This window comes from Danio aesculapii, chromosome 3, assembly GCF_903798145.1.
Source record: "Danio aesculapii chromosome 3, fDanAes4.1, whole genome shotgun sequence".
NCBI lineage: Eukaryota > Metazoa > Chordata > Actinopteri > Cypriniformes > Danionidae > Danio > Danio aesculapii.
Genome location: NC_079437.1, coordinates 6,243,306 through 6,253,559, shown reverse-complemented (window position 1 = coordinate 6,253,559; position 10,254 = coordinate 6,243,306). Strand labels below are relative to the sequence as shown.

General features: G+C 34.7%; 1 protein-coding gene and 1 non-coding gene across 2 annotated transcripts in view; both read left to right on the top strand.

Moving 5' to 3' along the window:
• Window positions 1-3,236: 3,236 nt before the first annotated feature.
• Window positions 3,237-3,309, top strand: trnar-ccu (transfer RNA arginine (anticodon CCU)). Its single transcript has one exon. It is a non-coding gene; the product is annotated as a tRNA-Arg (tRNA).
• plbd1a (phospholipase B domain containing 1a) overlaps window positions 3,263-10,254 on the top strand; it is a 21,735-nt gene continuing 14,743 nt past the window's right edge. The window contains exon 1 of the mRNA XM_056453006.1: window positions 3,263-3,580. Within this exon, the coding sequence (XP_056308981.1) occupies window positions 3,517-3,580 (64 nt within the window). The 5' untranslated portion in view covers window positions 3,263-3,516. The remainder of the gene's footprint in view (window positions 3,581-10,254) is intronic.

The following is a 10,254-nucleotide window of genomic DNA, read 5'->3' as shown; positions in this document are numbered from 1 at the left end:
TTGTGAATTTTTTTTTTACAAGTAAGTACATTTTACACAGTCTTGCACATATTGATTGACTGCATGGAGAAATGTGATGCTACTGAAGTCATTAAGCTGATAAGTCACATAACTGTAAACTGCACTCTTAGCTGTATATAAAAGAAAGACCAAAGTTTAAAACCCTTAAACAATGGATTCAAAAAGAAAACCAAACTGGTCCAAGGAGGAAAGTGCTCTTCTAGGTCAGTCTTTCCCAACCCTGTTCCTGAAGGCACACCAACGGTACACATTTTCAACCTCTCCCTAATCAAACACACCTGAATCAACTCATCAGAAGATCAGAAGAGACTCCAAAACCTGAAGTTAATGGGTCAGAAAAGGGAGACATCCAAAATATGTACTGTTGGTGTGCCTCCAGGAACAGGGTTGGGAAACACTGTTCTAGATGACATCCAGGGGGAGCATAATTTTTTTCAAATAACCCAGTGAGGCCACTCTCTGAAACAGCCCGAGCATCATGTGTTGACCCTGGCCATTTTGCCACAGGATCCAGGATCTTGGCTCAAGATCAACTTGAACATTGATGCTGTGAAATCCTTTTCTATTGACAAATGCCTCCTCATTTTCAGTCGGAGCAATGATGCGAACATGAGTGCCAACAATGGCTCCAGCAACTCCAGGGAAGCCTGCAATCCTGAATTGAATTGAATTTTATTTGACAGATTTTAGACGAGCTGTACAAGTATCCCATACATTTTGAAATAAAAACTGTCGAGGATAAAAACACAATAAAGCCCTGGGCTTGTTTGCATTGCGGTCCCCGCTGTTAAATAAAACAAAGTATGGCTTCAAAATACAGATGATGCATAAAACAGACAGTACCTCATACATTTTTAAAACAGGAACAAAATAATTCACAAATACAGTCCTTCATTCATGAATTTTTCTTTTCGGCTTACTCCCTCTATCAATCAGGGATCGCCACAGCGGAATGAACCATCAACTTATCCAACATACGTCCCACGCAGCGAGTGGCCTTCCAGCTACAACCCTATACACAATCAAGTAACATATAAAATCCTCATAAAAGCCGCTTGCTTTTGCTGTATAGTTTGGAGGTCACTTGGAAATCAATGAACTGCTTATTGTTTGGTGTTGTTAGTGCTGCTACAGTGCTGTTTATGACTCTGCTGACTGTGGATTGTGATGGGCCTAAGTCATCGCTGGTGCACTGCAGCATCTTTCCAGTCGCCAAAAAACGCAGAGTCATTAATACCTTCATTTCTGCAGTCAAGGCATTGTTTGGTAGAGAGTGAGAAGTTATTACATTTCTGACTAGATTAGTTACAAAACGAATACCATCGTAATCGAATGTTTTAGCAACTCCCGGTCATCATATAATTGCAACACATTCTTTTGTTCCTGAAAGGTGCGTGGTCTCCTGCTCTCTGCTGCCATCTTGTTATTCCAACACAATCTCACCGCAATTCGTAACTTTTTAATTTAGTGGCTAATTCGTATGAATTCGTACGATCTGATTCGTACAATTTAGTACGATTTGCTCATCCCCCAATGACGGTTGGGTTTAGGGGTGGGGTTAGGTGCCATGCCTCCTTTTTAAAATCGTACAATTTCGTACGACTGAACTCATACGAATTCGTACGAATTAGCCACTAAACTGACCAAACGTAAAATACTTACGTTTTCTCATGAGATCAGGCTGGTTATTCCTAACTAGGTTAGGATACATTCTAAACACTCCTAAATAATGTAGGAGCTGAGACCAAGTCTTAACACTTAAGAGACTTTATAAATCACACTTAATCTTAAGTCTAGAAATAAACATAAAATGAAGTCATTCTTAGGATTTTGACACACTTAAGAGTACGATTATACACTGAGCAGCTTTATACACACGGCTCCTGGTTTTTGAATTCGCATATACCCAAATGTTTTGGTGTGATGTTGAATATCTTATATTTAAACTTACAAAATTAAACATTCAGTTTTCTTGTAAGGATATTTTATATATATATATATAATAATATCAAAACTTTGGAACAATTTGTTTATTAATTTAATGATGATATGTGGGAAGTACCATGTACACAAAGAAAAATGGTCCAATGATAAGCCTAATATTTATCTGTTTAAAATTGATCTTAAGCGTTTTATCGAAACCCTAAAAGACATTAAAAAGTAAAAAATCTTTAAGGATGTATGCAATTCTGGAATCCTTATGCGATTTATTTTGTAATTTATATATCCCCTGTATTTTCATTTATTTATTGTTATCGTTTTGTTTTTTATTCTCTACTGATTTGTTCCTTTGATGTATAAATAATGTAAGCATTGTATTCCTCATATTGTTTTGTATGCTCATGTTCTTGTTATGCAATAAAAAAAAAAAAAAACATTTTAAAAGTCTGTTTTTGTAGTCTTTATATTAAAACTAAACAAGTCAGATGCGTGTACCACTAGTGGTGGTGGAGCAATCGCTGAATAATGAAAGAAAAAAATGTTTATTTATCAAAATAAACAGTAAGGCTCTTAAAACACTGCTTGTATCTTTCGTAAGTTAAATGTGTGAAAAGAAACTAAACTAATTTAAGTATCTGATCTTGTAAACAATGCATCTTTTACCCATACTTCCAAGCTGGATGAATGCAATATTAAATGTAAAGTTCTATTAAAATTAAGGCTGAAGTTCATGTAAATGTATGATCGTCCAGCTGACTGTAAGATTGAAATGTAAAGTTCTGTTAATTAAAGCTCATGTAATTATATAATTATCTGCCTGACTGGATCAGGGATATACATGAAACTACATAATTAAGACAACTCTGAACAACTTTAATGGCACAATATTTTCGTTAAGATGCATAAATCTTTCTATAAGATATAAAAATATACAGACAGCATAGTTTTAACTGTCTTAAAATAATATAACTAGCGTGATATGCTTGGTTTCTATTAATATCAGAGGCTGTGTTTCATACATTTTCCATCTGCCCCATGTCGCTCAATCACCTAATAAGGGGTCCTTGACCGGAAAAACGTGGAAGACCCATTCTGTATTCGTTATTAAGTACTATTTTGTAATTCAATTATTAGTAAAATATTATTAAACTTCTGAAACTTTCTGGCGACTTCTGCTCTTCCGCATTATATTCCTCAGCGCTGGTCATGTGACTTCTCCCTACCCTCTGGTTGGACAGGTTTATAACCGTCTCCGCCCTCTCTCTGATAATGCAGCCCCAGTGGCCTAATGGATAAGGCACTGGCCTCCTAAGCCAGGGATTGTGGGTTCGAGTCCCATCTGGGGTGAAGTTCATTTTTGTTCCTCTTTTCGTCTGTGTGTGTTTATCGCGTTGTCCAGCGCGTGTCAGTTGTGTCTTATTAACGTTAATAACTCATAATTAGTCACTGGCGATCGCGTGCATGTGCGGTTTTCCCACAAGGAGACTGTTTACAGGCGGATTTGCGCTTTATTTTCGGTTTGTGGGCTCCGACTGACTGAACACAGACACAAACATGCCAGACTTCAGCTTCTGTGTGTTGTTTCTCATCGGTTTTACAGCATCAGTGAGAAGTGACAGTGAGTATATCTGCGACTTTCATACTAAAGTTGGTTTTATATTCGCGCGTACGTTCATTGTTTACCTCGCTATACTTTGAATATTGTGTCTGAATTAACATGAGTGTGACTTCTAAACAACATTAGCGCCATTTAATTGACTGTGAACTGTCGTTGGCTGCTAATATGAGTTATGAAATTATATTATTATGGAGAAAGTCAGAATATGTTCATTGTAAACCAGCGTTACCTCAATGTTATGTTGTTTATCACGCTACTTTGAATATCCGGTCTGAATTAGCATAAATATGACTTCAAAACAGCATTGCACTGTTTAATTGACTGTAAACAACATATTTTGACCATCATTTGGCCTCTAACATGATTTCCCTATTTAGGATTTGTAAAGAAGAACGTTTGAATGTGCGAATATATAATCAACTTTACTTTGATTATGAATGGCTTTCATAAATCTGCTGTTGTTTATACAGTAAGGTAAATGTTTTGTGTTTGTATGATCTTATGTTTAGTGGAAATGTCTTTAAAATACTAAGCGGTGTAAAGTTGAACTCTGGTGTGTGTGTTTTGTGTGTGTGTTTATATGGTGTAAATCTCTTCAAAACACTCTGAGAGTTGTAAAGTTGAACTCAAGTGTGTTTCAAGTGAGTGTGTGTTTATATGGTGTAAATCTCTTTTAAACACTCTGAGCTGTGTAAAGCTGAACTCTAGTGTGTTTTAAGTGAACGTGTTGCGTGTTTATTTGGGGTAAATCTCTTTTTACTAAAACCCTTTTAAACTGTGTAAAGCTAAACTCGAGTGTGTTTTAAGTGAGTGTTAAGTGTGTTTATATGGTGCAAATCTCTTTTAAACACTCTAAGCGGTGTAATGCTAAACTCTAGTGTGTTTTCAGTGAGCGTGTTGCGTGTTTATATGGTGTAAATGTCTTTTAAACACTCTGAGCTGTGTAAAGCTAAACTCTAGTGTGTTTTCAGTGAGCGTGTTGCGTGTTTATATGGTGTAAATGTCTTTTAAACACTCTGAGCTGTGTAATGCTAAACTCTAGTGTGTTTTCAGTGAGCGTGTTGCGTGTTTATATGGTGTAAATGTCTTTTAAACACTCTGAGCTGTGTAAAGCTAAACTCTAGTGTGTTTTCAGTGAGCGTGTTGCGTGTTTATATGGTGTAAATGTCTTTTAAACACTCTGAGCTGTGTAAAGCTAAACTCGTGTGTTAAGCGAGCGTGTTTAGGGTGTAAATCTCTTTTAAACACTGAGTGGTGTAAAGTTGAACTCGAGTGTGTTTTCAGTGAGTTTCGTGTGTTTACATTGTGTAAATCTCTTTAAAACACAGAGGTATAAAGTTAAACTCTGGTGTGTTTTCAGTGAGCGTGTTGCGTGTTTATATGGTGTAAATCTCTTTAAAACACTATAAGCTGTGTAAAGCTAAACTCGAGTGTGTTTTAAGTGAGCGTTAAGTGTGTTTATATGGTGTAAATCTCTTTTAAGCAATCTGAGCTGTGTAAAGCTGAACTTGTGTGTTGAGTGTTAAGTGTGTTTATATGGTGTAAATCTCTTTAAACACTGATCTGTGTAAAGTTTAACTCTAGTGTGCTTTAAGTGAGTGTGTTGCGTGTTTTTATAGTGTAAATCTCTTTAGAAGACTAAGCTGTGTAAAGCTGAACTCGTGTGTTAAGTGTGTTTATATGGTGTAAATCTCTTTTAAACACTCTGAACTGTGTAAAGTTTAACTCTAGTGTGTTTTTTTATGTGAGCGTGTTGTGTGTTTATATGGTGTAAATCTCTTTAAAACACAGCAGTATAGAGTTGAACTCGAGTGTGTTTTCAGTGAGTTTCGTGTGTTTATATGGTGTAAATCTTTAAAACACTGAGTGGTGTAAAGTTGAACTCGAGTGTGTTTTAAGGGAGTGTTTGTAAATCTCTTTTAAACACTCTGAGCTGTGTAAAGTTGAATTCTGGTGTTTTAAATGAGTGTGTGTTTAATACTCTAATACTCTTATCTGTTTAGTGAAATGTCTTTTAAACACTCTGAGCTGTGTAAAGCTAAACTCGTGTTTTAAGTGAGTGTTTTGTGTGTTTATATGGTGAATCTCTTTAAAACACTCTGAGCTGTGTAAAGCTGAACTCGTGTGTTAAGTGTGTTTAAATGGTGTAAATCTCTTTTAAACACTCTGAGCAGTATAGCGTTGAACTCGAGTGTATTTTCAGCGAGTTTTGTGTTTATATGGTGTAAATCTCTTTTAAACACTCTGAGCTGTGTAAAGCTGAACTCGTGTATTTTCAGTGAGTGTTTTGTGTGTTTATATGGTCTAAATCTCTTTTAAACACTCTGAGCTGTGTAAAGTTTAACTCTAGTGTGTTTTAAGTGAGTGTTAAGTATGTTTGTATGGTGCAAATCTCTTTTAAACACTCTAAGTGGTGTAATGATAAACTCTAGTGTGTTTTCAGTGAGCGTGTTGCGTGTTTATATGGTGTAAATCTCTTTAAAACACTCTGAGCAGTATAGAGTTGATCTTGAGTGTGTTTTCAGTGAGTTTCGTGTGTTTATATGGTGTAAATCTCTTTTAAACATTCTGAGCTGTGTAAAGCTGAACTTGAGTGTGTTTTAAGTGAGCGTTAAGTGTGTTTATATGGTGTAAATCTCTTTTAAACACTCTGAGCTGTGTAAAGTTGAATTCTGGTGTGTTTTAAATGAGTGTGTTTAATACTCTTATCTGTTTAGTGTCTTTTAAACACTTGCACTCAAGTTCAGCTTTACACAGCTCAATTGAGTGTTTTGTGTGTTTATATGGTGAATCTCTTTAAAACACTCTGGGTTGTGTAAAGTTTAACTCTAGTGTGTTTTAAGTGAGTTATGCTGGAATCCAGCGACTCTGCAGATCTGTTTAATGACTGGAGAAGCACATGATCTCCTCTGTCTGAAAGCTGATATCTCTCTACTGTTACTGCATGATTTACTTTACTGTGATGAGATTATATCAGATTACACACATTACTACTTTCCCTTAGAGAGCTACACTGTAAAAATATCCATACATGATCAGTTTTCTGTATTTTGTGATTTTTGTGTTTATTTTTCCTCATTTATTTCAGCTTTTGAGTTGCATTATGGGATCTTGATCTTTCCTCCAGCTTTTAACCTTGAGAAGTTGTAAAAAGTGACTTATGAACGTGTAATAGTCTGCAGTGCTGTATTGTCTGGGTTGTTGTGTATTACGCTACAGAAACCTTGTAATAATCTGCAGTACATTTTCTGTTGTTTTACAGACAGACTTCTCTAGATATTATGATTTCTTATACATTATATTCATTCACGAAAATGTTAATAAAAGTCACTTTGTTAAACTGTTTAGCTGAGTTTTCAACATACAGGGTTCTTACGGGTGCTGGAAATCCTGGAAATGCTCGATTTTTTTTTTAATAAAGTGTTTTCAAGGTTAGAAAAGTGCTGGATTTTGGACAAAGTGCTTGAACCTGCTTGAATTCGAAATTACAACTGTTTAATTTGCATATTCGCCCGAAATTTTATCTATGTGAGCTCCAAATATATTTGGGCGCATTTGTGCGAGTGCATAAATTGTTGCCATGCGACTGATTTTAATTGCAAAATGTTCACCGTATGCTCGTATTTATGGAGCTAATAATATGCCAAAACAATCTGAATTTGAATTGTGTTCATTTGAATTATTAAAAATTGTAAGTCAATAAAACTGAATATTGTATGCCATTTAAAAATGTTTTGAATTTGAATTCCTTAACTTAACTATTGAACATCTGAAATTTAAGACAACTGAAGTTTTTCAAGTTAAATTTTTTATAGTCTTATTTTTAAGCTTCAGATTTTTATAGTTTTATTTTTAAACTTCAGATTTTTATAGTTTTATTTTTAAACTTCAGATTTTTATAATCTTATTTTAAACTTCAGATTTTTATAATCTTATTTTTAAACTTCAGATTTTTATAATCTTATTTTAAACTTCAGATTTTTATAGTCTTATTTTTAAACTTCAGATTTTTATAGTCTTATTTTTAAACTTCAGATTTTTATAGTCTTATTTTTAAGCTGCAGATTTTTATAGTCTTATTTTTAAGCTGCAGATTTTTGGGGGTTCTGAGTTCATAGCCTGCAGATATTGGCTTTGTAAAAATACAGTTTCAAGTTTTCAAGATGATGAAATTCAGAACATCAAATTCAATATTATAAAATTCAAAACCAGAAATTCAGATTGTGAACTTCAGATGGAGCAGAAAGTAGGTCAGGGGTCATCAACAGGGAAGAAAAAGTCAAACTAAGCATTTTGGCCAATCACAGAGCTGCGTGAATTTTCTGGGATTTGTTTGGATCAGGAGGAGACCATTCTTCTGCAAACTGACTATCGGGGGTCAGCTATTTTCAGCAGTGTGTGTAATAAGTATATACATGCTTCAGTGAGGAAAATTCATACATTTAATAATTACATCTCATTGGTTAATCATACTTATTTAAGCTTTTGGTTGTTTGAGGGATAAAGAGCTGATTCTGACCTATACTTGAACCTTATCTTTTAGTTAAATTCAAAACAGAGGCATATAAGTAATATAATAATCAGTTTTATTAAATTAATTGACTGTTAATAATTCACATTAAGATTGTTTTGGCATATTATTAGCTCCATACATATTTAGGAGACTCCAACGCCTAGACTGCAGCTCTGCACAAGACGTTTGGCCATAGGAGTCTGGTTTCTCTCCAGGTTTTTTAATTCTTCACTTTCACCAATTGGTGAAGTTTGTTCCTCTCCGCTGTCGCCACTGGCTTGCATGGTTCGGGATCTGTAGAGCTGCGCATCAATGGATTTGCTCTTCAGTGTTTGGACTCTCAGTAGTGATTATTAAACCACATTGAACTGAGCTAAACTGAACTGAACTTAAACACTGAAAACTGAACTACACTGTTACAATTTACTCAGATCTTCTATGTGAAGCTGCTTTGACACAATCTACATTGTAGATAGGTGCTATACAAATAAAGGTGAACTGAATTAAACATTCACCCAGAATGCATCTTTGCAGCTGAAACAGCAAACCAATGACTGTAAAAAACATTGCAATGCAGATGAAATATCATGAACGACTGGTCATGAAAGTTTGATACCACACCCAAACAAAATCTGACTGAAAGCTCATTTTTTAAGCTCAGAAAGAGACCAAACTTAAAAAGATCCTTCATCCAATAACTCAACTTTTATTTAATTTAGCATTTTTGAGTGAACTATCCCAATAAATCTATGCTCTAAAGCAGGGATGTCAAACTCAATTCCTGGAGGGCCGCAGCCCTGCACAGTTCAGTTAACAAGCCTGAAAGACTTAATTAGTTTGATCAGCTGTGTTTAATTAGTGTTGGAACTAAACCGTGCAGGGCTGCGGCCCTCCAGGAATTGAGTTTGACATCCCTGCTCTAGAGTATTCAATAGTTTAAGTTGTGTTTTTTTTAAATAGCACAATAAATTTAAATGTGAAAAGTACATACAGCATATATTAACGCAATTTACGGTGGTTGTTAGGTGCTGGAAAAGCATAGAAATGCACCTTGAAAGTGCTTGAAAAGTGCTGGAATTTGAAGATGGAAAGGGTGTAAGAACCCTCAATATAAAACGTGGACAGAGCAGAGATCAACAGCCCATAATTCATTTCACAACCATAAATGAAAGGAAACTGTTAATTAACGGATGTTTTTTTGTTGGATGGGGATTTTTGGCAATATATATGTGTATATATAAATTAGCGCTGTCAATCGATTAAAAAAAAATGAACTAATTAATCACACTTCTTTTGAAAATTAATCGCGGTTAATCATTAGAGGGCACATGCTGAAGGGCAGAGGAATGCGCTGTCTTTGACAGCTTGCGACTTCATCTGACACTTTCTGAGTACATTCACATGGACACCAATAGTCCGATTTTAATATGTTCAAGATAATGCTGTTATTAAGAGTCTACCATGTAAGCAGCGAAAATTCATTTATTTATTTATTTTTTTACTTTAAAGGACCACCGAGTCACAATGCAGAGGTTTTTCTTTCCGTTCGCCATGCCGTATCAAAGTCCATTAGAACAGAAGTCGAAAGTTAAAAATGAAACACCTGAAATTAGATGAAACTCTGGAGGAAATGCTGGATAGCCTGGTGCTGCGACATTAATTGTTTAATACTGAAACTTGCCTTCAAAAAGTGCTTCCTTGGTCTTATCCACATTTCTTTGCACGTTAAACACACATCAGCAACAACAGGAAATGAAAAAAAACTGCAACTGCGTTTATTGTGTTAATTTTTTTTTTAATGCGATTAATTTGAAATATTTAACGCATGCGTTAACGCACTAATTTTGACAGCACTAATATAAATATAAATAATTATATGGGTAAAAAAAAATATGACAAATCTGTAGAAAATTAAGTAAAGATGTTCCATAAAATATTGAGTAAACTTCCTACTGTAAATGTAAAAAAACAAAACCATTTTTGGTAAAATTTAAATGCTATTTTTTTGCAATATAATATAATTTTTTTTTTAAGCCTTCAGGTTTTCCAGGTTTTTAAATGGTTGTGTATCGACCAAATGTTGTCATATTATAACAAAGTAGAGCTGTATGAAAAGCTGATTTATTGAACTTTCAGTTAACGCATAAATCATACAATATAA